Consider the following 27,366-nt stretch of genomic DNA (forward strand, 5'->3'; position numbering starts at 1 on the left):
TCTTTAGTGACCAGTTTCTAAAATCATAAAGAGACATATCTTTTTACAATATACAATTACGAAGGAAGCCTAAAAAAATCTGTTTCCCACAAGAAGCTATCTATTTCATATAGTCCATCCCAAAATGTTATGGTAAAAATCAATAGTCCAAATTTATATGGGCCCTTAATCCGTTTCTAGCTTTCTTAGATCAAAATCTTATTTAGCTTGTTGTTTATCAAATTCTTTCTGTTCTTAGACTTACAGTTAATTTTTCTTCTGTTCAAAGTTGAAGGCAAACTTACTGTTGCCTTTTCCAACTTGTTATTCTGAAAGTCTCTCACAACTTTAAGACAGAGAATTTCCAAAAGCTCTGCTATGATTATAAGCAAGATAACTAGCTCCCTCGTCAACTGGTGCTCAACCTGCAGAAAACTGCTTTCATGTGGTTGGCTTGTGAGAAGCAGTCGTCCAGACAACATGTGTATCATCTCCCATCCTGTCTTTGTCTATTTACTGGTTCCTCAGTTTGTATCATGGTAGTAGATTCCACTTTCAGGGAAACGTCTCTAGTCTGCCATACCTCTCCACGGAGTCCCATGCATACCTTTGTTTAAACTAGGCCATCATTTACTGTTAGTATCAATTAACATTTCTGCTAAAATATTGTGTCTTGAATCTGGATCTTTAAAAAGTGTAGTTAAGTTTTATCCTTAAAATCAATACATATTTATATACTAAGAGGTAACTTTTTATTTTTTTCTTGGTTGACCTTCATGATTTTAACTTTTGTCTTGATTTTCAAGACAAAATAGGGGGGGGGGAGTAAAATATTGTTCTTAAAAGCAGCTTACGAGACATTTTAGTATTTACATTGGGGGATCTAACCACATGGTATAATTTTATTATTAGATATATATGAGCACAGATTTTGCCTTTGCGGAGAATTGGAGGTACTTACAGTTTATGCATTCTTTTGGAATTTGGCACATTTATAATGAGGTATTCTTTGTTGTGTTTGTCTATTTTTGTATTATTGATGGGGAAAAAAGCTGAAAAAATGTTATATTATACCTTTAGGCAGTGCAGCTTCCGAGACAAATTATCATGATAGTTTAATATTAGAGGTCCTCTGGGAGCCATAACTTTTTCCTCATTTTCAGGATATAAGGAATTATACAGCTCCTGTCAAAGGAAAGGAAGCATGCACTTAAAAACTTGTTTATAATTTTTATAAAAGTATTAAATTTTTATAAAAGTATTAAATTAGACAACACAAACCATTTTTTCATTCTCAGGAAGGGCAAGTGAAGGTAGAATCGAAACAATATGATTGGCAATGGTATGATCCAACCCATCTTCACGTGGCAGTGGCATCACTTGGCTTGGTGGTGTAAGATTTTCTTCTGATGCAACAATCTAGTACAAATAAACATTTTATTTCATTATTCCAATGCTTTGGGAAAAAACATGTTGAAGGAGTTATTAAAGATATTACAGTTACAGAACTTGTACCATCAATACAGGCAATCCTTGACCAAGAAACAGCAGGGATCCTGGGAAAATCCCCAAAAAGTCTGCAGGAAAATTCCCCACCCCGTTTTCCTACCGATCGGTCATTCTGTATTTGAGATTGCAGGATACCATCTCCAGCTCTGTTCATGGGGGGGGAGGGGAGAGAGAAAGGGGGAGGGAGGGATAGAGAGAGACTTTTGGCTTCCTGCAAGGAAAACAGCAGAAGCAGCAGAAGCCTTTCTTTCTCTCCCCCAAACTCCGTCAGAAATGAGTCTTTGTGAGACTTGTTGCACCGGCGCAGCCTCTTGGAGTAGGATGCCTTGCAGGGTCCCAAAGACTCATTTCTGGAAGAGTTTAGTGGAGAGAAAGAAAAACTTTTGCTGCTTTCCTTGTGCAGCTAAAAACAGAAGAAGAAAGAAGCGGAAAGAAGCAACCTGGTGGCCAGGCAAGGCACATGGGGTGAGTGGGGCAAGTTCCCCCCATCTGCTTTTCCCCCCTGCCCTCACTACCTCATGTTGTTCACAATGCGAGCGATGGAAGCCTTGTGTTCCCACGGGCCATGTGGGTGGAGCAGCCTTGTGTTCCCATGCAGCCTGGATTAATTAATTTGGGGGTGACATTATTCTGTGGACCACCAAAAAATTTTCATGGACCACCAGTGGTTGATGACCACAGTTCTAGATCACCCCAATGAATGTGTTAAACAAATGTAGGATGAATGCAGTGGTCATTAAATGCGCATGGGTTGCCTTAGGGATGCCTGGGTCGGACCTCCCCCAACCCCTGAGATACCCCTGTACTCTGCTACCTTTCCTTGGGATCCTCACAGCCATCTCCAACCCCTCCAATCCACAGATCACGAATGTAATTGGCAGACTCCATTACATTAGTAACGCAAGGACTACCTGTATAGCCTATGTTTGCTTACCTGCTGCAACATACACTCCAGTAATAAGGCAACAGAAACCACCTCATCAGGGACACAACTCAGGAGATCATTGTAGTACCTCATGTCTACATCTGTAATAATAACATTATTTTAATAAAAATAAAATTTAAAAATGTGTCTAAAACATTGAGGTATACAGAGCTACTAATAAATACAATATGAGAATATTATAAACCTGTGAATATTCTCAAAATAAGGTGATTCCTTTTGCAATAGGCCCTTTCATTTGAAGCCAAAGAAGGCAAGCTCTGTTTAAGTAACTGAAAGGTTTTTCTCTCCATCTACAGACAATAATTATTTAAACAATATATCATGCCCAGTATTTCCTAGTCGAACCACAGACAACTACAATGATCTAATACATATCAATTTTACAGAAGACAATGTTGAAAAAGCACTACGCAATCTAAAACCATCTCTATCTATTGGACCAGATGGAATATGTGCCTACTTCTTAAAAAAAGCTATCCATTGCCATAGCCGAACCTCTAAGCATAATCTTTCAAAAATCTTTCAGGACCAGCTCCTTGCCAAAACTATGGTCACAAGCCACGGTCATCCCCATCTTCAAAAAGGGAGAGAACAGTGTAGTTGAAAATTACAGACCAATCTCCTTATGCTGCGTCACCTGTAAAGTCATGGAATCAATTATTAACCAATCCATTATCCTCCACTTAGAGACAAACAACCTACTCTCTAATAAACAATTTGGTTTCAGAAAAAATCTATCCTGTAATCTGAAACTCTTACACTGCAAAAACATATGGACTACACAACTTGATCAGGGCAAAGCAAAAACACAATCTACACAGACTTCTGTAAAGCCTTTGATTCAGTGGTATACAACAAACTACTCCTAAAACTAAAATCTTATGGTATCTCTGGACACCTGCATAACTGGATAGAAGCATTCCTGTCAAACAGACATCAAATGGTCAAAATTGGGAGTGTCCTATCAAATTCTGTACCTGTCAACAGTGGTGGCCCCCAAGGCAGTGTTCTAGGACCAACTCTCTTCATACTCTACATAAATGACCTCTGTGATCATATTAAGAGCAACTGCGTCCTCTTCGCTGATGATGTAAAGCTATTCAACAACACCAACAATACTGCTACCCTTCAAAAAGACCTCGACTATGTATCAGAATGGTCAAACAAATGGCAACTTCAAATCTCAACAAACAAATGCTCTGTCTTACATATTGGCAAAAAAAAATCAGAAAATAAAATACAGACTGAATAGTCAAGATCTTGTTGATGATCCAAACTCTGTCAAGGATCTTGGAGTACTCATTTCTAATGATCTAAGTGCTAGAGCCCACTGTAACTACATAGCCAAAAAGGCATTAAGAGCTGTTAACCTAATCTTACGTAGCTTTTTCTCTGGTGATATCACACTACTAACTAGAGTATACAAAACATTTGCTAGACCAATACTCGAATACAGCTCATCAGTCTGGAACCCACATTACGTTTCTGATATTAACACAGTTGAGAAAGTCCAGAAATATTTCAGAAGAAGAGTTATCCACTCCTCTACTCGTTGCAGAATACCTTATGCCACCAGACTTGAAATTCTAGACCTAGAAAAGTTAGAACTACGCCGCCTTCAGTCCGATCTAAGTATAGTATATAAAATCATACATTGCAATGTCCTACCTGTCAATGAATACTTCAACCATAACAATACAAGAGAAAACAATAGATACAAACTCAAGGTTAATCGCACCAAACTTGATTGCAGGAAATACGATTTCAGAAACAGAGTGATCAATGTCTGGAATACTCTACCTGACTCTGTGGTTTCTTCCCCAAACCCCAAAAACTTTAACCTTAGACTTTCTACTATTGACCTCACCACTTTCTGTAGGGGCCGTGCATAAGCACACCAACATGCCTACCGTCCCTGTCCTATTGTTTCTTTTATTTTTCTTATATGTATCCATGTATTCATAACTTTGTTTTTACTTATACCTATTATCTTGTAAGCAATTGACAAACCAAATAAATAAAATAAATTAAACAACCTTAACAAAAGGAAGACAATCTTCCTGAAGGTGTGCAAGGCATCAAATCAAGGCTTTGATTCACAATGGTGAGCCTTATGATGGAAAGCCAGCAGTACAAAGTCTTGAAAGATTATGATACCGTAGTCTGTGATTGCCTTAAATCTGTTTGGAGACATTTTTAATTTAAACGTCGTCTGATTTGAGGATACTTTCAGTTGATATGGCTGGCAACCCTGCTCATACTTTGCTTGATCCTTAAAATGTAAACACGAGTTGGTCTACTGACTCAATTACCCTACATGATCTCTCCTGTTTCTTCAAGTCATACTGCCTCTTGCTTTTTTTAAGAGAATGAGAAACCAACAACCAATACTAGCAAATATTCAGAAAACATGCAATCCAATCCATGTTAATTATTGCTGCAATGAAAATTTACTTCACTGAAACCATCATATCCATGCCCTGTTATCAAAGTGGTAAAAGACTTGTAACAATCTGCAAAAAACATAGAGAATGGCATTGAAGGGCAGGAAGAAGAACTGCTATCATAGCAATGGCCAGGATTTGAGCAGCGACAGGCCTCTCTCTAAGTCATACGAAAATAAAGTGAGGGAGGTGGAAAGCACATTCAAACTTGCAAGATTCTGTTAGAATAAAAGCAGTACTGACCTATATTGCACTGGTTTCTTTATCTCATAGGGCTGACACTATATAACTAATATAATTATTATCCAGAATCATTTCCCATGAGATGGACTGCTATATACTGTATTTTTCAAAGTATAAGACATATTTTTCCACCCCCAAAAGTGGGTAGAAATGTCTGTGCATCTTATACACCAAATATTGCCCACCACCACCACCGCACCCTCCAGCCTCTGCCTCCCAGCAATTTGCCTCCTTGCAGCCAACAGCAAACAGCCTGTTTCAGCTTCAGCAGAGCCTGATTAGCACAAGCAGCCGATTGTTAGTAGGATCGGCCTCCCAATGATCAGCAATTTCAAGCTGCAGGGATTCCCATTGCCTATTGCCGCCTCTGCATGCCCCGTTTTTGGCCTCTATGTGCCCCATTTTCCACCCGTTCTGATCCCCACTGCCTGGAATGGGCCAAAAATGGGGCATACGGAGGCCGAAAACGGGGTGTGCTGAGGCTGAAAACAGGATGCAGACGCCAAAAATGGGGCACAAGGAGACTGCAATAGGCTATGGCATTCTGCTGCCTGAAACAGCTGTTCGTTGGGAGGCCGATCCAACTGACAATCAGCTGTTTGTGCTAACCAGGCTGTGCTGAAATTGAAACTGAAACAGGCTGTTTGCTGTTGGCTGCAAGGAGGCAAATTGCTGGGAGGCAGAGGCAGAGGCAGGTTTTTTTTCTTGTTTTTCTCCCCAAAAGCTAGGAGCATCTTATACTCCAAAAATACGGTAAATTTGATTAATAAATAAATAGGACATAAATCATTAATGTCAGTTGTGATTAATTTTCAGGAAATCTTGTGAACAAAATAATTCACATTTATTCCAGCTTAAATGCCATAATTTATCAAAATCAGTGCCTCTTTCTTCAACCTTTTTTTTTTTAGATCTACAAGGTTCTTGAAGAGTGAGACACACCATGTCTATTGATCCTTTCCTATCCAATTTGACAGAATTGGACTGAATTACCAAAGCAGCATTAGCATCACTGAGGAATGATTAAGTTTCAGCAACTTTATAAAGGATCCTGCTTTATCCAAAACTACATATGAATTTTATTCTAAATAATTATATATACTACTACTTTTTAAAATCTGAGGGCTGTTCATAATCAAACAATGAGAAAACAATCCCTAGTATGGCACTTCAGGGTTTTGTTTTGTTTTTTCATACAGAGACTTCTATAGTGCCAAACTCATTATGAGAATTATTCAGCTCAACTGGGCATTTTAAATTTAATCATTTCATCTTAAATTCAATGAGTGCCACAGTTGCTGTTTATCTGCCAATGTTTATTATTAGGGATTGTTTTCTCATTTTTTTATTATGAACAACCCTCATTTTTAACTTTTATAACTTCCTAACTGCACGCTCAATTTGGAGCAATGGTTAATAGTGCTGAACTAGGAGTAGAACAACACAGGTTCCAATTCTCCCCAACCAGAAAAGCCAACAGTTACTTTCTCTCAGAGCTAGATTATGGTAGGAAATAAAAAAGAATTCTACTAGGTACTAGCAAAATATTTCCAAAAAATGTTGCCAAAAACCCTGAATGGACCTGTTGAACCTGTCCATTTAGTCATTAGGAGTCAAGACTGATTTACAGGACCATAACAACAATCATATTATAACTTATTATTATAATGGATATTCACTCTAGCTTGGAATAGCCTGGAAATACCGTATACAGTATCTAACAACACACTTAAAGCATGTTGGTAATCTAACTTCCAAGCTGTATGTTCTAGTCACCCGCAGAATGATTTGGTCGTCCCTCACAGAGTATGGGTTTGCTACTTAACCATTTTGTGGTTAAGTTTGAAATATAAGTAGTCAGTGCCTATTGAAGAACAGGGATTACATTCTTCAAGGGATTCAGATTTGTTTTATCTACTTTCTGGAGTATGTCAATAATCTTCATAAAGTGTACTTTATGCTTATAAAGCTAGAGAAAATACCTTCAGCAGTTAATGATCAATGGCAATAGGGACAGAAAATTCTGGGGTTATCTGTCATGTTAATACAGCTATATAGAGAACCCAGAAATGAAAAGACCATCAGAAATATTCCCATGGCTATCACCAACATTTTGCACAATGTTATACTGCACACTTTCCTAGATCAGTGAAAAGGAATTGTTCTGATAATTTTTGTACAATAACTCAGGTTATTTTATATGTACCTGCAGTTAAAACTGGGAGTGGCACAGGCTCATCTATAGCCTGTTTTTTTTTTGTAGGAGTAACTGGAACAGGCATCTGTACCTAGTGAAATAAAACAAATTAAAACAAAATAATCCATTTTTATGCTTTAACTTTGTTACAGCTAAAAAAAAGTGAATAAAATTATGTGGGCTAGACCCCTAGTATCCCTCTGGGCACACCGAGGGATATGCCTGGATTTAAGAATGCATGGTATCAACTTCCTTCAAGAAGCAACAGAGCATCTGCTCCTGAAGGGGCCATATCTTGATTCAGCTATAATCAACACTCTTCAGGGTTCAAAAAAGTCTAGTACCAGGACTAGAAGGGAAGAAATATGCCCCCTCTAATCCTGTTAGACGTCTTATTATATGACTGCATTGACTATGGTTTTCTCCTGGATCACCAGTGACAGCTGGAAGTGGGATTACTGTTTTATGATGGTTCAGCTTCTTCATAACGGAGCAGCTCTAGTCAATAGTTATTGGCCAGGGAAGTGATTCTGTCCATGGCCAAAATACAGCTACTGCTATGGCTCACTTTTCTCCCTCCTGCTATTTGACATCTAGGTAAATCTGCTGGGAGAAGCAACCAGTCAGTTCAGGATGATGTATCATCAATATACTTGTGATTCATTGCTCAGTCAGTGTCCCAGCCTGAGAAATGAGAGAGGCAGGAACCCAAAGCAGACCTTCTTGGTGGTGGCTATATGGCAGTGGAACAGCTTACTCCCAATGCAGATTCCCTTCACACTGCTGAGCTTCAGAAAGGTATTAAAATCATTGTTTCGCCAGATATTTGAGGTCTAGTAGTTGAACTTGGGCTGACTTTTTTGTTGGTTTTAATAGGCTATCCAATTACTTTACTTAATATAAATCACATTTTAAAGTAATTTTCAGTTGAATGTTTCTCATAGAGATTGATGGCATTGTTTTTATTTCTTTATCTGTTGTCTGTACACTACCTATCATTTTGGGATATGCTGCTATATTAATTTTGTAATAATAAAATAGATAAATATCTTGCCAGTCTAGCAGGTTATTAGTAATACCCAGTAAATTGAAGGAGCAATTCAACAGTAATTACTCCATCACTAAACTTAGTTCTGAACTATGATATAGGTCTTAACAATATCCAAATGATGGGATTTTAAGCAAAATGTATTTTCATACCAGATTTTACATATAATATTACAATATTTTTTGCTATTACCACAAACCTCTAATTTACTTTTCCTTTCTACCACAGGTACATTAATAAATCTAGTTGAATTCAAGTAGTACTGGTGTTGTCTTTTCCAATCCAGGCAGTCGTACATTAAACATGCAACATTTTCAAAGATTTCTGTTCCAGTTTCAAGCTATGTAGCAGAAGACAAAAAAATGTAAAGGCAGAGTTTACAATAGTTATTTGCTTATTCACTTTATATCCCAGCTTCTATTGTTCTACTCAAATGAGTACTTAAGTAAAAGCAAGAGGCAACTGGCGTAAAAGTTTTAGCAACAATATGCATCCAATTTAACAATATAATGAAATATGAGTTTTCGGTTTGTCGGCCGCGGCGGTAGGGATTCGCGAAGCTGCGCGATCCCTGCCGCGCTAGCCGTTTTGGGGCTCCGACCGGATGGGTGCGGAGCAAGGCTGCCCTGCAGGGGTAGCTGAAAGTAAGGGGATCCGGAGGAAGGGTTTGGGGGTGTTGCAGACCCCCTCCCTGGCGGCAGAACCCCCTGTTACCAGGGCGGTGCAGCGGCGGTCCGTAATGGCGCCACAAAGAAGTTGACAGCCGGGCAAGTATGCGCAGGAGGAAGAGGAGAAAGTTATTGAAAGTAAAAGTTCTTCTTGGTCGACCCAGGGCTTTGAGATTTATCTAATTTAATTCCTGGAAAAGATGGTTTTCTGATGATTTCTTCCACAAGAGAAAAAAAGCGGCTATTTTGAGGTGCTGAAGGAAAGTTTACTCTCCTCCCGACGGAATTAAGCCGGAAGGAGAGGATAAAGAAAATATATTAATTTGGAACTTGTTGGAGGAGATGCCTTGAAGACTTGAGGACAGAAATACAATCTTAATAAGGCTTTAAAATATAGACTTGGATTCTTTTTTTTTTATTTGTTTGATACCACCCTGGAAGAGGAAGGGGGAATTTTGGCTTGCTTGGATTTATTGAGGATTGTGGATTTTGGGATTGTTTTGCCTTTCTCTCGGAATATTTGGTTGGTGTAAGAAGAAAGAGGAATAAAGAAAAGAAAAGATTTATTTATAATGGCTTTCCTTTTTGAAGACCTGAGGGATGAATATGAGCAAACAAAAGCAGCCTGCAAAGATGGCATGGAAAAAGCTTTTCTATTTCTAGAAATGGCGCTGGTCAATTATCAACAGACAATGGAACAGATGGAAACGGAAGAAGAACAACAAGGAAGAGGCGAAGACGCCATCTTCATTGAATCCCAAAACTTATCTAAGGAAGAAGGAAGGAAGAGAGCAAGGAAAATGAAGGACTTAAGATCTAAAAAAACATTTGAGAAAGAGAAAAATATGATGCAAAGTAAATATAATGATAACAAACAAGAGAAAAAGGGAACACAACAGAGAAGGGATCCCAGCAAGGTAGAGGTTAGAAGAAGAAGGGGGTAGGAAGATTTGGTGGGGGAAGAAAGAAAGGGGAAAGGCGGAGAAAAGCCTCAAAGCTTTAAAATTGGATGGGAGAAGAGGATTTTTTTAGAGACAAAGGATGAAATATAATTTTCTGTAAGAAAGATTCTGCTAAGGTACAGAAGATGGTATTGTAACATTTATATTTGAAATAGTAAATTAGAATGGTTTAAGATTTAATAAGAAATTAAAATGTTGAAGTTTTTAATAATGATTGATTTTTAAAATGTAATAAAATATCGAAGGAAAGGAGGATACAATGTATTTAAACATTTTTGGTGGATAGAATGTACCAAGCAGAACCAAATTGGGTATTTGTTATGCTGAATGTTAATTTTACTAACTTAGGGGAGGATAGAAAGGCATCATACTCTGATTGGTGATTTCAGGAGAAATTTTTTTTATTATAAGAAGAGATAGAGGGATAATTGAATGGGCAAAGATACAAATTTAATGATTTAATTAAGATGGATTAAATAAGATAGAAATGTGAAGAGTGATATGTGCTATTATTTTAGCCCATGCAAAGAGAGGTAACTGGGGCCAAGGTACTTTACTAAAAGATTTTTTTATGTTTGTTTGTGTTTGTTTGTGTTTTATGAGAATATTGGGGAAATTATTGTAGAAAGACAGGGAAAGATTCAATATGTAATGATTTGTTTGTTGTTGAAACTTTTAATAAAACTTGTTTTAAAAAAACAATATAATGAAATATGATTTTTGTGCTGTTCAGATTGAATGGTTTAAATTGTTAATATTTTTATTTTGGAAGAATTTCAATAAAAAGTTATTCCATCCATTACCATTGTACCCAGCTGTCTGTTTAATCAATTATAATTCAAGAACCCAATCTTCTTGAATCATTGCTAAAAATTATTTTCCCTCCCCAACATCCATTGTAGAGAATTTTCTCATGGGGAATTCTTTTGGTTTGTAAAGGAAATATGCACATGGTCTTACAGGAGAACAAATGGGATCACAAATGGGATTCCTAGGCAATTAATTTCTTCCTTCTGGATTGCCCATCCTTACTATTTCCATTTCTAAATCTGGTTATAAATGCTTATTTCATCTGTTTCCAGACAAACTTTGGAACATTTTCAACTGTTTTATTTCACTTTGATGGATTAAATACTGTAATACATCTTTATCATAATTTTCATCTATTATGTCAAGCAAATTTTTGACAGTAAATTTTGTCAAGAAGTATATGAGAAAACAGGAAAATAATAAGATCAATAATCAGAACCAGAAAGTATGGCTGTGGACATCAGTGGAGTGTGCAAAGTTTGAGAAATTAAGCTTAAGAACATTCCTCTTCTATATAGTTTGGTCTATTAGAGAAAAAAAAACCAGAAGCAGCAAAATTCCAAAACTCTATTTCACCTAACCCATTATCTGCCACAGTGACTGGCACATGTCCCCTTAAAATGCTTACTCACCAGGAAATATGGCCATTGCCAGTAAGCAAAGAAAGTTTAAGGTGCTAGGATGAAGGACCTGAATTAGAGACAAATATTAAAACATTTTATGCTCCTAAACCCAACAAGAATGCCCTTTTGTATAAGAACAGGCTACTAACCACCAAGTCATTGTTGCTCCAGTCCACAGGAAAGGAAGACTCCTGGACTTTGTGATATAGTCTAGCTATCTGAAAAATATTGGATCCTGGTTTTCCATTGTTCAGGATTGGCTCCACATATTTCCAGAATGTTTCCAGGTCTTTATCTGCTTTTTGCTTCTTTTTGCTTTCAGATTCTACAATTTGAATTGCATCAGAAACAGATTAATGTAATATATTTGTATATCCATGGCTAAAACAAAATATACTTTGGTGAAGAAGAAAACAAAGATGTATTCACTCCTGCTACTAATTTAAGATTCATCTCCCATTAACATTAAACACACTTTTTAAAAAAAATTGTCTTAAATCCATTTAATTATAAAACAAAGATGATATAAAGAAAGATGAACCACTAGAATGCACTCACCTGGAGTACTGCAGAACTTTTTTTTTTTTTAAGTGGAGCATAAACTTTCAAAATGTATGCATGGAAACCCAGCTATATTCCCTCCAGTAAAACAATAGAACATCAGTGTCATTCTGTATTTCACTACACTACTGGCACTATTGACTACAATGCATACTCTGAAGATTATTTTAAAAAGAGAACGGAAAATGTAACTGAGGTGCTGGCAAAAGGAAGAAAAAGCCACAAAGTTTTTGGGGAACACCCAATGTCCTGAGATGCCAGGGACTAGCCAGTGTCCCTAAAAACCTTCATATGTATTAAGAACATTTTTATATCTACTGTGTGCCAGACTTTCTGGATGATTCCTGTATCTCTTATGTGCCAGCCTGACTGGGTAGAATGTAAGAAAAGGTATAAATATAAGAATCTCTGTGTGTGTTTGGGGCTTCCTCTCTGTTAGAGGGGCCCGTGACCCGTCTTTGTCCAGCTGAAGAAACACATAATCTAAAAGACAATCTGGTTATTTTGTGTATTTTTTACCAAGCCATACCTTGAATCCAGCACAACAGTATCTTATGATTATGGTCTATGACTGATCACTTTGTTGTTTATATGTACACTGAGAGCTTATGCACCAGAGACAAATTTCTAGCATGTCCAATCACGCTTGGCCAGTAAAGAATAATCCAATTAAAGAACATCACCAACATTTTGAATTGAGCCTTGGAAAAAAACTGGTAAGACGTGTAGATCTTGCAAGAGACAGGTCCTGCAATCACCCAGCAACACAACTGCATTCTTGACTAGTTATAGTTTTGGAAAAATCATTTCAAGGGAAGTTGCAAGTACCGCTTGTTGTCATAATTCAATCTTCAGGGGGCAAAACTAACTTATTGCAAACAATATCCTTTCAAGTATATATGCACAACTTTCAGCTGCTGGTGACTCCCAAAAGATCAGCAAAGGATATCACGGCCTTACTTGAATCACTTGACTATATTTCTGTTATGTTATCAATGGATGAGAAGTTAGTATGATCCCTCACTATTTTTTAAGACATGACTTTATCTCTCACTAATGCCTATTTGCTCTCTTTAGGACATGCCTCTATCACTAAATTCTTTTATTTGTCATTCCCAAGGAAACAGACCCCCAAAATAAGATAAAGATTTAAGTCTATAGAAAGATCAATAATAAGTATGTATCTTTTTAAAATTATACTTTATTTTAAAAATATACATGCTTGTAATAATTAGTAGCCTACCTTCTGATGTAAGAGATGGTTCTTCCTGCAATGTAGTTGTTTCTAAATAGGTCTGGAGTGGCTCATAATTGTCAGAAGAAATCTGAATGATGCTTCCAATATTGATGCCCAGATCCGACAGTATAGGTAAAAGTTGAGGATTGTAAAAACCAGTAATTATGAAATAATACTGAGCACCATCATCTGGTTCATCATCTGTTTGAAACATTATATAGAATCCCATGCTTTGATTAAGATATATGGTTGGGATAATATCTGAATATCTGAATTGGCCTCTTCAGTTGATGGTCAGGTACATGTGTGTATAATGTAATACACATACATGTACATATACATATACATACAGTATATATTCATATGTTGCATACATTTATTTTATTTATATGACCATCCATCGTATGTATATGATATATATTTAAAACAGATAAAAACCAAATAAAAGAAATAACCAAAATTGTAAGTTACATATATAGCATAAAATAGCAACTCACAGCATCCTCCACTCAATACAACCAGGAAATGGGCTCACCATACTATCAGGCCCCAGGATTTATGGTAAAACCAGGTTTTTAATGCCTTGCAAAAGGCCAGTAAGCAGGGGCAAGTCTGATCTCTTACAAGAGAACATTCAAGAGGCATGCTGCCACAAATAGCATCTCACAAAATAATGGCTAGATTTTTATTAAAAATCATAGGAAGGTTAAAAGGTAGCATTTCATATCTGTACAATTGTTTCATTTACACCCATTCACATTTTTCTTTCATTTATAATAAATATCAAATATTACTTGTAACAAATTCAACTGAAATGACTGATATTATTGTTCAATAGTCCTACAGAAAATTTTATAACTCTAGTTGCTGTATGGTTACTTAGGGCACTTGTCACTAACTCTCAAAAAATAGAAACAGCCATGGTTAAAAACTGAAAAGAAAGTAGGTGGGCAAGAATGGAGAATTAAGTTCAATAAACTAATTTAAGAATTCATAAATCAAATCACTGAGAAAGTAGATCAGCTTGCTGGGAATTTTTATTACAATGCAATGCTTGGTGTCCCCCAAATAATGGCACAAAAAGATATGATTATGTCTTTGTTGGCTTGTAAACATATTTACATTATACCCAGTGGAAGATAATATAAAGAAGTTTTATTTGGATATGGATGCAAGAGCTCAGTAAAGACATGGAATCATTTTTGGTGTTACAAAGTTTACTCAAAACCAAATCACACTGACTTCAGTGAGGCTAACTCCAAATTAAGGTGTGGAAAAAATTGCAAGCTTAGGGTATTTTTCAATTCACTGAATATCCTTCTGATTCATGTATTCAGAAATTTCATGATCAAGAGTTGAATCTACCATGAACTTCCTGCTTGGACTTTATGAAACAATCTTAAGATTTGAATTTTGAGCATATATTGTCATTTATTGGTTTAACTGAAACTTCAACAGCACAATCAGCTATTCATGAGAGAAAAATGCTTTCTCTTTGCATGCTGAAAAAACAGCATTGATTATGTTTGCCCTGAGAAAACAAAATCCACAGAGGTAATATTAGATCAACAAGTTATATAATATTTGGAAGCTTTGCTGGGATCTCTAAGATAGAAATTATTTTACCAAGTGGAACTCAGTTGTTCTACCTGATAATGCCCAATTTGCACATTTGGAGATTTTTTTCACTCCATATAAAAATGCAAACTAGTATAAACATGGTTATTTGCTAATCACATTTCCTTCCACACACAAAAACCTTCTCTAATGGACAATTCAAAGTAACTTAAATACTTGCAACTATTTTAAGACTTGTGGTGAATCTTGTATAATATATGAAACAATCTGAAAGAAGTCTGGAATGGAAAGATTCACTTTTAGGAGGGGATACAATGATGCACTTTTTAACCTACCAATGAATTTATCAAGCTCATCTTCTTCCCCACGTCTTTTAAGTTTGGTATCCTTTTTAACAATTGTCGCTGATATATTTGGTGAATCAGTGGACCGCTTTCCTTTGCCTCCTTTTCCAGCCTTGGCACTGGCAGGCTTCTCTTTTTCCTTCTCCTTCTTAGGTTTTCCTTTCCCCTTTCCCTTGTCTTCTTTCTCCTTGTCTCGCTCCTCTAGTGCCTGTTTAATTAGAGAAATTGCATCACTATGCTCTTGTAAATGTTAAAGAAAAGTTGTTATAAAATCTAATTCATACATCAGCTTTTTTTAAAAAAAAATGAAAGCTGTATTTCATTCCTATTTCATTTACCATCTGTATCTCAAAAGAAATGAACAATTAAAACCATTATGAAGAAATTGAGTAATGTTTGAGATCTTCCTCACTGTCACTGAGAATATTCTCCCTACAGACTACTGAAATATACTTTGCTTGGCAGTTGACTCATTTGTTGAAACACTATAGAAAATGTTTACTATTGAATACACACACACACACACACACACACATGCAGTTACACACACTTGGAAAGCACTGTGTTCCTTTTTCTCTTAATGTTTATGTTGTAAGTTTCACAAATTTAACAGTTCTCCACCTGCTCCGACCATTTTTAGATTTTTTTTCATTTTTCATTCTCATAATAAATATTAGCTCAAATTTTAAATATCATTTGAGCATAACTCCAGCTAGTATATGATACTCATTTTATTATTAAGATGCCTATTTAGGCTTTATTTCTAACAAATTTTATTGCAAAATTGAACAAAGGACCGATTGCTGCAGAAAAAACCAAAGATATATTTAAAAATATACTTCAAATGCACATATGCTTTAAAACTACATGCATATACCAAACAGAATTTCCAGTTCTCTATTTGTTCAGATGAGAAGATACCATGGCACTGGAAGGAGGTCATAGGTTCGTTTAGTTCAGTATTTCATGATCTGTGTATTCAGATATGTTGGTGATAGTTTGTTCTCTGAGCTTGGTGTTAAGCTTCTGAAGTTAGGTGATACCCACAACAGGATTTCAGTTGAAATGTCTTGTTTCAGTTCTTCACCGCTTTTAATGATCTTATGTGGTCATGTGGTTAGTGCCTGGCTGGTTATGCCACGTGATCTGTCATGTGACCAGCTGGTCATTATGTATGAAGGTCACCAAGTGAAGAGGTGGTCGGTCCCTTCATTGGTTGGCTGTTGATTGATACAGCTGCTTATGGGTTTGTAGCCTCCTCCAAATTGGCATGTTTGTTGATAGATCTGTTGGTTGAATACCAGGCTTCAATGAATTCACATGCATGGTGTGTGGTGGCATGGCCAATGATTTTTGTTCCATCTCAGTCGAACTAGTGCTGCTAGTTTGACTGCTCGTCAAGATCAGGGATTTGTGGTCATGTCAGTTGATGTCTAGTCAGTGTTCATGGATTCTTGAGTTGTCGTCCTTTATGTCCAACATAGAATTGGACACAGTTGTTGCACTGATCTTGTAGATTACGTTGCTGTTCTCCTCCTGTATTTTGTTCTTGGTTTTAGTCAGTTCTTGTTGGTGCGTTGATGTAGGCTTGTGAGCCACCATTTCCATTTTGTCATCATCAAATGCTCCAAGCTGGAAGAAGCACACCACCTACTCAGTAACATATTCACAGGCATCAAAGTCACACACGAAGAAGAAAAGGATCAACGATTTCCATTCCTTGATGCTGACATAAGAAGACTAGATAGTGGTGAACTAGTAACCTGCATTTACTGAAAATCAACTCACACAGTTCAATTCTCAACTTTGCCAGCAACCACCCCACCTCACAAAAGAAGAGCTGCATTCATGATCTCTTCAAAAGAGCCAGAACTCTGCAGCACCAAAACACTAAGAAAAGTGGAAGAAAAACGTTTTTTTGATGAGTTTCTCTGCAAGAAACTTCATACTCCGATGAACATTACCCAAACCCCACCACACCACATAGCCAACCATAGCACAGAAAGAAACTTTACCAAACTTCAGAAGAACATCAGAAGTGACGGCCAGAATTCTACAACCATTGGGAATAATGGTGGCTCACAAACCTACCTCAATGCTCTATTGATACAAGGAGCTGTATCAATCAAGCGACCAAAAAACGATGGCACTGACCACCTCTTCACTTGGTGACCTTCACAAATAATGACCAGCCAGTCACACAATCCACCAACTACATGAGATCAATAAAAGTGATGAAGAACTGAAACAAGATATTTCAACCAAAATCCCGTTGAGGATGACTCCTAGCCTGGTGCTGATAGTTACAAATAGTTTCTATCAGTCCTCATATTCAGATGTTTTTGCTACCAGATTGCTCTGATGTTTAGCTATCAGAAATAAATTGGCTTTGCCCACACCAATGCTGCCAAATCCTGTCCTTTATTGATCTTGGCGATTTATTTTAGTTTTTAAAAAGACTCTGTGACCAACTCATTGCAACTTTTAATCAAGGAACAATAAGAAAAAAAGCATTGCAAAAAAAGATGATTTTGTCCCCCAAACTGTTTTTCTTTTGTCCCAGTAACAATCTAAACAGATACATGCAGGGGTGGGATTCAAATTTTATAACAACCGGTTCGGTGGGCGTGGCTAGGTGGGCATTGCCAGGTGGCATGGCCATGTGACTGGGTGGGCGTGGCCTTTTTTTTGCAGCAAATCTCTCGGGGGGCATTTTTTTCCCCAGAAAGCTTCCCTGGGGCTCAAGAAGGAAAAAAAACTGAGCATGGGGAGGCAAGCAGCACCCCCCTGTGGTCCATTTTGGGGCCTTCTGGGTCTCAGGGGAGCCTCCTAGGGGGGCGTTTTTGCTCCCAGGAAGGCAAAAAATGGAGGTGGTGGCGGGTGCGTAAGTAAGTGAGGGAAATCTTGGCACAACTGATCATAGGAACAGCTGATCGTCGGGAGGGGAAAAAAAGAAATACCTTAAGGAGTGACTGGGCGGGGTAGAATGCAGTCATCGATATTGGGCATGCATGCAATGTTGCGCATGCACGATAAGGATTGACTGTGCAGGTAGGGGAGGAGCAGGTGGAGAGGGGCGGGGCCAGCCAGGGGCATGATTTTCTGGTTCTCCGAATTGCGCAGAATCATAAGAACCGGTTCTATAGAACTGGTCCGAACCAGTAGAATCCCACCCCTGGATAAATGTCTATTCAGAAGTAAGGGAAAAATACCCCAGTAAGATTTATTCCCAGATAGGTGTTTATAGACTGGAAACTATGCTACCTTCTTTTCAGCAATCCTTCTCTGAAGATCTTTCTGTTTGATGCATAGCATTTGATATTTAATTAATTTTCCAATCAAAGTTACAGGAAGTGTTTCCCCAGAATCCAGAATGCTTTTTGCCATTTCTATCACCTGCAGAGATAAACAAAATAGTAACAGTTTAAGAATATATTTCAATGCAAACAAAAAGCAACATCAACAGCACTACCAACGAGGTTTGGCATCACCCAAATCCCTTCCATGTATGCAACTGAGGTAAAAACTATTTTTAACACTACAGAGAAACAAACTGTGACAAGAATTTCAACTGCTTATCATTGAAAGAGCAGTTGAACACACACCATACAAGAAGACAGAAAAAAGTGTCTCTCAGATAAATCCATTAGAACAGCTGAGTGAAGAAAAGCAGCTAAACAGGTAGAAGCAATGAGACTGAAAAGGATTCTAACACCATTTACTGCTCATCAAAAACAGGGGAGGGAAACAACTATCTGACCAACAAATGGTCAAGAACAAATGGCAAGAATATACAGAACAACTGTATGCCAACAATAAGAAGCCCCAGCCTCTTCAAGATAATGAGGAAAAGGAAGCAGTAATAGAACCAGCCATACTTCAAGTTGTGTGGGCAATGAGCCAACTGCCAAACAACAAGGCCCCAGATGTTGATACCTTCCTGCAGGGTTGCTGAAGCTTATGGCACCCACAACCATCACAAACTTCTGCCAAAAATGTGGGAAACAAACACATGGCTACAGGAATGGAAATGTTCATTGTATTGCCAAAAAAGGGCAACTCCAAGGATTGCTCCAATTACCCTGCTATTGCCTTCATCACTCACACTAGCCAAGATTCTCCTTAAGATCATACAACGTCAACCATCAAAAGGGAATTACCAGATGTTCAATCTGGCCGAAGAAAGCACCATGATCCTAGTGACCAAATTCCAAATCTATGCGGGATCATAGAAAAATCTTAAGAACATTAAAAATGCATCTATTTTATTGACTACAAGAAAGCCTTCCATTGTGTCAATTATGGCAAGCTGTGGAGCACTCTAGAAGACCTGGGAGTGCAAGCACATCTGGTCAAGGTTTTTTTTTTGTAATATTTTTTTAATTTTATTTTATACGAACAATCCATCTTCCATTTAAACAGTGTGACGTCTGGGTATAAATATCTTGTGCAATAACAATTACAATTAATACATTTTCATTACTATAATATCAGTATACTTACTTTATACTACTATGTATTATATATCTAATTATTATAACGATCCCCTTCTTAACGTATTTAATTCTTATTCACATGTTTACTATGTTCGCTAGTCTTCTTTAATTACTAATTTCCATTTCTATTCTCCAGCCATTGATAAAATAGTTTCCATATCATATGGTATTCAGTTTGTTCCTTTTCTTTAATTGCAAGGGTTAGTCTATTCATTTCTGCACATTCTAATATTTTCCTGATCACATTCTCATCTGTCGGAATCTTTTCACTTTTCCAACTTTGTGCAAATACAATTCTAGCTGCGGTTAATACAAGAATGATTAAGTATGCCTTTTCTTTACTATAAATTTCAGATATAATCCACAACAGAAATATTTCAGGTTTTAAATCTATATTTAAATCTATTGTTGTATCATCTTTTCCAACCACGTGTATATTTTTGTCCAATATCTTTTGGCTTCTGTGCATGCCATCACATATGATAGTATGATCCAAGTGTCTGGTGGCATTTCCAACATCTGGTCAAGTTGATGTAGTTGCTGTACAACATGATATGGACACTCTGATTGGTTCAAGATAGAGAGAAAAAATTGTGGCAACACTGCATTCTTTCACATTATACAATCTACATGTCAAAGTGTTCATGAGGAAACAAGAATCTGAAAAATCACAAATTGGAGTAAAAATTGGAGGATCATCAACAATATTCAATATGCTGATGACACAATTTTCCTGTCAGAAACCAAAGGCCTGAAACATTTGATCAAAAGAATTAACAAAAGAATGGCATCTTCCTGAACATCAAACAACAAGAAGCTCAGGAATGTGAGGAATGGAAATGTCAAAATAACAATTGACAATTAAGAGTTTGAATGTGTGCAATAATTCACTTTCCTAGGATCACAGATTGATCAAAGCAGTGAATGCAGTCCAGAAATGAAACATCAGATCACACTGAATTGCATTGCAATAATGAGCATGAATTGCATATGGAAAACAATAATATTTGTCTGGTAAACAAATGCAGATTGGTACTTATCATTGGGTTTCCCATAGCTACTCATGGTTGAAAAAAAAAGGAGAAAGGAGGAAAAAATGACTTGTTCAAGCTGTGGTGCTGGAGAAGATTCCAGCACCACATTCTTTGTACAATGAAGACAATAAACAAGCAAGTACTGGGCATATAAAACCAGAAGTATTGCAGTCACAAAATTCTGCCTTATTTGTTTCAGCCAGATCATGCAGTTAAACTCACTGGAAAAGGAAGTTATGCTCAGAATGATCTGTGGTAAAATGCAACAAAGCCCCTAAAAACATGGTGGATAGACATTACCAAAGTTGATAATGTCAACCAGAGCATAAAACAATTGAAAGAAGCCATACAAGATTGGAAAATGTGGGAAGAACTGTCTGTAGAATTTCTGAGTTCTGGACCGATTTTGAAAGGATAATAACTTTGTCACAGTACTATCAGGGATTCAACAAGAACAGATTACAGCATATTCTCAGTTTTTAACAACTTGTGGTCAGGGACCCAGTAGCTAACTCAGAAACCCAACCAATAGGCCTCATGCTCTTCAATATAGTGTTCACCCAACTGTATATACTGTATATCTTTATTTCTCTAATTTGAAAAATAATAATTTCTGTGCATCTAAAGCAGGAGTGTCAAACTTGATTTCATTGAGGGCTGCATCATAGTTGCATATAGGACTGCATCATAGTTGCCCCCTTGGGGGGGCAGGGGGCATCACTGGGGTGGGCATGGCTGGGATGGACCAGGCCAAGGTTTGTTTTGCTAGCACTCTGCCAGCAAAACGGAGGTCACATGCATCCCTCCCAAACTCCATTTTCAGCTGCCACAGCCTGCTCCAGCACTCTGCCAGTGAAAACAGAGCTTGGGAGGACCACGTGCTTCCCTCCCAAGTTCCATTTTCAGCTGCGACGGCCTCCTCCAGCACTCTGCCAATCAAAACAGAGCTCGTGCATGCCCCTCCCGAGCTCCATTTTCACTGGTTGAGTGCTGGAGTAGGCCGTTGCAGCCAAAAACAGAGCTTGGGAGGGCCGTGCAGTCCAAATCAAAGCACCCTGCGGGCTGAATCCAAGTTTGACACCTGATCTAGTGTTAATTCCTCCCAATTTAAAGTCCCGCTGTGCTGTGCCACAGTAACTGGAGATGGGTGGGGTGGGGTGGGTGGGACAGGATGGGCAAATAATGTCTGGAGTTTATGCCAACAACAGGGTCAACCAAGGCATGGAGGATATTTTAGCTGCTCTGCTAAAGCAAGCAGACCTCTATATTGGGCAGCAGCAATAAAGAAGTTGGAGATTTAGGAGTGAATTATCCCTTTAATGGCAAAGGCATCATTTCACACCACATGGGAGAAGGAAGGCAAAGGTAAAAACTCTTGAATTTTACCAAGAAAGCCACATGGAAAGATAACAGAGATGACTGACCTCATAGTATCAAATGATGGGCCCCTCAGGACAGATAATAATTAGCATGAGGAAGAGCTAAGGATCGTTCATAGTACTAATGTTATTTAAGATATGGCTAGATTAAAGCCTTTGAGAGGTCTGATTGCTGATGTTGCAAGAAAAGAAAATCCAAAGCTGTAAAAACATAATTACAGTGGGAAGATGAGATATTAAAAGCGGGAACACAGAAAAGCTCTACACAGTGAAAAATGAAATGAACTGACCATACTTTGATATGTTAGGCATCAATAAATTGAAATGGGCTGGAATGAGACACTTTTACTCGGAAGATAATACTGGTTTTTTTTTTCCAAAGGATACAGCAAGAACAGTACTTGAGATAAGCAATGATTGAATAATATCAATTAGGCTTCACAGACAATTCTTTAATATACAATTATCCAGGTTTATGCTTCAACCATTGATGCAGTTGGAAATATTAAGATGAAAATGTAGTTTCATTGTACGACTTTGGGAACTCAAAATGAAGAATGACTTAACTTTTTTTGTCAATTCATTACTAAAATAGTTTTCCAACAACCAAAATAACGTCTATTGTACATACTTAGATGTCTCCAAGTGAAATATATAGAAATCAAAATGATTATTGATGCAAGCAGATAGAAGAACTCAGGTATAGCAGACATATGCAGCACCTAACTCAAGAACAGATCATGATCTGCTCATGTATAAGTTCCAAGTTAAGGTAATGTTGAAAAAGCAAGCCAACCAGTTTCCACAATACAGTTTTGACAATATACATCATTTTCAAAGAACATGAGGAATCATTTTGCAGTCATAAACTTTATTAATAACTGGAGGAACTAGGGAATGTATTTATATGATTTATATAGCTATCTATCTCATCCAAATGGCTATGGTTGACAAATAAGGATTACAAAAAAACACATACACACACAACATACAAACACACATCTCATGACAAATAGCCTCTGATGCCCAAGAATCAAAGAAATCAAAGAATGTGTTAAGGATGAATGTGAAGAGAGATAGCCAAAGATGAAGAAACAGAAGAAAGCAAAATGAATGTCAGAACATTGGAAATTGCTAAAAAGAGAATAAAAGCCAAACCTAAAAAAGACAACTATCTCAGGAAAGAATTGAAGAGAGCTGTTAGAAGAGACAAGAATGATTTCTAAAAAGGCAGTGAAAATGGAAACAGACAAGAAAAACAAGGCAAGTCTTCCAAAAGATCTAAGAGAGCGACCACAGTAAAGGTCAGATATTGGATCTGGTTTTTGTACTGGGGCAATGGTGATGCCATGTGGATATGGAGGAAATTAATATCAGTCCCTTATCACAGTCAGATCACTTTCTGAGTGCCAGGGAATTCTTCATGGCCACAAATGCCCTATTGCAAGGAAGTGGACTATTCAATCAGTTCACTCCAGGCACCTCTTTGATTCTAGAAAGAGCTTGACTTTTTTCTCCAAGGCTTGTCATTAAGCATGATCATACAGTGATAATTGCTAGATGACCTATATGGACTAGGGGTTAGGTGCACTAACATTTTGATATTTTTTGTGTTCAAAAGATAATATTTTCTAATCAGCTTACAAAGCTGGGCAGATTAGACATATGAATGCATAAGCAAATAAAATATTAAGTAACTGGCTTTCAGCAACCACTTTAAAAGCAAAAGTCAAAATATCATATATGAGATTATTAATTTCTGAAATAAATCAGAAAATTAATCCAACTAATAATAAAAATGCTTTGTCTTACTTCATAAAATAAAGGTGTTTCTTTATCTTTGACCTTCTTTGCTTTTACATCTACAACTTCCATGATCTAAAAAGAAAAGGGGAGCAAATGTAACATAATGAACTTTCTGGTTTCACATGCTGATTTTTTTGCACATTCTGCAATTTATTCAAAAATTACTCCACATACATAATGTGTTTTGTAATGATGCGGTACATTCTGAAGCACTACTTTCAATGAAATTAGAATGAAATTCCAGTTTCTTTTTCTTTTTCTAAAATACTTTTTATTAGAGATTTTTAACAATAGTAATATAGTATATATATGCAGGTCTTGGCGTGTTCGGGTCTTTTCCCGTGTAAGATTGAGAGCATCTTGGCAATGTTTTGAAGCCGAAAGCACCAGCCTGAAGATGGCGAGTGGGACCTCGTCGAAACGTTGCCAAGATGCTCTCAATCTTACACGCCAAGACCTGCATACCTGTACCCGTGAAAATCTATGAATATATATACACTGCTCAAAAAAATAAAGGGAACACAAAAATAAGACATCCTAGATCTGAATGAATGAAATAGTCTTATTAAATACTTTGTTCATTACATAGTTGAATGTGCTGACAACAAAATCACACAAAAATTATCAGTGGAAATCAAATTTAGCAACCCATGGAGGTCTGGATTTGGAGTTACACTCAAAATTAAAGTGGGAAAAAAAACACTACAGGCTGATCCAACTTTGATGTAATGTCCTTAAAACAAGTCAAAATGAGGCTCAGTAGTGTGTGTGGCCTCCACGTGCCTACAACGCCTGGGCATGCTCCTGATGAGGTGGTGGATGGTCTCCTGAGGGATCTCCTCCCACACCTGGACTAAAGCATCCCCCAACTCCTGGACAGTCTGTGGTGCAATGTGGCGTTGGTGGATGGAGCAAGACATGATGTCCCAGATGTGCTCAGTTGGATTCAGGTCTGGGGAACGGGCAGGCCAGTCCATAGCATCAATGCCTTCGTCTTACAGGAACTGTTGACACACTCCAGCCACATGAGGTGTAGCATTGTCGTGCATTAGGAAGAACCCAGGGCCAACCACACCAGCATATGGTCTCACAAGGGGTCTGAGGATCTCATCTCAGTACTTAATGGTAGTCAGGCTACCTCTGGCAAGCACATGGAAGGCTGTGCGGCCCCCTAAAGAAATGCCATCCCACACCATTACTAACCCACTGCCAAACCGGTCGTGCCGGAGGATGTTGCAGGCAGCAGAACGTTCTCCATGGCGTCTCCAGACCCTGTCATGTCTGTCACATGTGCTCAGTATGAACCTGCTTTCATCTGTGAAGAGTACAGGGCGCCAGTGGCGAATTTGCCAATCTTGGTGTTCTCTGGCAAATGCCAAACATCCTGCATGGTGTTGGGTGTAAGCACAACCCCCACCTGTGGACCTCGGGCCCTCATACCACCCTCATGGAGTCTGTTTCTGACTGTTTGAGCAGCCACATGCACATTTGTGACCCACTGGAGGTCATTTTGCAGGGCTCTGGCAGTGTTCCTCCTGTCCCACCTTGCACAAAGGCGGAGGTAGCGCTCCTGATGCTGGGTTGTTGCCCTCCTACGGCCTCCTCCACGTCTCCTGATGTACTGGCCTGTCTCCTGGTAGTGCCTCCATGCTCTGAACACTACGCTGACAGACACAGCAAACCTTCTTGCCACAGCTCGCACTGATGTGCCATCCTGGATGAGCTGCACTACCTGAGCCACTTGTGTGGGTTGTAGACTCCGTCTCATGCTACCACTAGAGTGAAAGCACCGCCAGCATTCAAAAGTGACCAAACCATCAGCCAGAAAGCATAGGAACTGAGAAGTGGTCTGTGGTTACCACCTGCAAAACCACTCCTTTATTGGGGATGTCTTGCTAACTGCCTCTGCTTTCCACCTGTTGTCTATTCCATTTGCACAACAGCATGTGAAATTGATTGTCAATCAGTGTTGCTACCTAAGTGGACAGTTTGATTTCACAGAAGTGTAATTGACTTGGAGTTACATTGTGTTGTTTAAGTGTTCCCTTTATTTTTTTGAGCAGTGTGTGTATGTGTGTGTGTGTGTGTGTGTGTGTGTGTGTGTGTGTGTGTATATATATACACATACATACATACATACATACACATATACATATACATACACACACACACACACACACATAAATACATACATACATACATATTTGTTTTCTTAAGTCTTCGTGAGTACTTACATGTATGGTATTCAGCTTTGTTCGGGTATTTTCCCACATCATTATAGTTGTGCTTTTAAAGTTGTAGCAACGTTTCGGCAGAATCTCATCTGCCATCATCAGGCTTCTGTATTGTGTTCGTCTGGCACAGCAGTAGGCTAGCCCCAAATTTAAAACTGAAACGCCTGTGAAAGTCTGACTCACAGACGAACACAATACGGAATAAAGTACTATACCCGAACAAAGCTGAATACCATACATACATACATACATACATACATACATACATACTCAAATGAAAAAGAAAATCAGAAGTACTAAAAAAGGAGAAAAAGAGAAAAAACAAAGAATATTTTAAAAGGGGATTTCCTTTTTTCCCCAAGCACAAGCAAACTTAGTACTTCTCTACTCCCTTCAATATTATATTGCATGATCACTTTTCCCCATATCACATCCCTCCCATCCATATATCCATAAATTATTAAGCATTTCTATGTCAGGCACAAAGAATCAAAAGACCACATGTTAAGTGTGCTTGATGTATAAATTACTCTGAACATAGTAATACATTTTGCCTTTAGCTCCTATCAATATAAGAGAAAATTGATAGTAATGGAAACTCTAGTGTAATGGCCATTTCAATATTCTTGAAAAATATAACTTTTTTTTTATTGTGTTAATAGAAATAAACAGATCTTTCAAGAGACGTTTATAAGAAACCAAACAGCACAGGTTTATATGCTTTTAAGAGACGGAGTTCAGGCTTCTCCTATATGCAACAACACATGAAAACTTTGTGAAGACAGATGGATATATATTTGTGTGGAGGTATCTAGAAGGATATTGCCCTGCAGTTATATGATGTTATGATATCAGCATGTACATGCAATACAATGAAACTATACAAAATTATGACTTATGTCATCTTCAAATCTTATTTTTTTTTCCTCCTGTTGTCAACTGAAAGCATAGAAGAGCCTCTTCTGGAGCCAATTCTCTTTGTTATGTTCAGATGAAAAACATCTGGCAATAAATAGTGTTTCTCAGATATCTCCCTGAATTATAGATAAAATTGACCTCTAGTTTTAGACTCAGTTCTAATATAATTGCTCCACAATTATAAATACAATATACCTGTGCTAATAATCCTTCCCAAGAAATCACACTGAAGAGTTTCCTTTGTGGCACCTGCACAGCCAGAGTTAGTGCCTTTATGTGAAGTTCATCCTCAGGCTTGCTCCCAACAACAAAGGCAGTACTGGGAATCCAATTTTCCTGATTCAAAACAA

General features: G+C 37.8%; 1 protein-coding gene across 7 annotated transcripts in view; it reads right to left on the minus strand.

The window, feature by feature from the left end:
* The window catches only part of SPAG17 (sperm associated antigen 17), a 120,243-nt gene that overhangs the window by 87,686 nt on the left and 5,191 nt on the right, over positions 1 to 27,366 (minus strand). For 4 of the 7 annotated variants that reach the window (XM_087957286.1, XM_087957288.1, XM_087957287.1 and 1 more), the window contains exons 2-12: positions 27,212 to 27,352; positions 23,871 to 23,936; positions 18,414 to 18,545; positions 15,141 to 15,357; positions 13,234 to 13,428; positions 11,579 to 11,754; positions 8,566 to 8,706; positions 7,328 to 7,409; positions 2,423 to 2,514; positions 1,261 to 1,398; positions 1,054 to 1,164 (exon numbers count right to left, since the gene is read on the minus strand). In XM_087957286.1, coding sequence (XP_087813412.1) covers positions 1,054 to 1,164; positions 1,261 to 1,398; positions 2,423 to 2,514; positions 7,328 to 7,409; positions 8,566 to 8,706; positions 11,579 to 11,754; positions 13,234 to 13,428; positions 15,141 to 15,357; positions 18,414 to 18,545; positions 23,871 to 23,936; positions 27,212 to 27,352 — 1,491 coding nt within the window. The remainder of the gene's footprint in view (positions 1 to 1,053; positions 1,165 to 1,260; positions 1,399 to 2,422; positions 2,515 to 7,327; positions 7,410 to 8,565; positions 8,707 to 11,578; positions 11,755 to 13,233; positions 13,429 to 15,140; positions 15,358 to 18,413; positions 18,546 to 23,870; positions 23,937 to 27,211; positions 27,353 to 27,366) is intronic. The other 3 variants (XM_087957289.1, XM_087957290.1, XM_087957291.1) reach the window with 3 other exon arrangements.

Source organism: Notechis scutatus, chromosome 2 (genome assembly GCF_049901735.1).
Source record: "Notechis scutatus isolate UNSWTSFEM ecotype Mainland chromosome 2, rNotScu1.2, whole genome shotgun sequence".
Classification (NCBI taxonomy): domain Eukaryota; kingdom Metazoa; phylum Chordata; class Lepidosauria; order Squamata; family Elapidae; genus Notechis; species Notechis scutatus.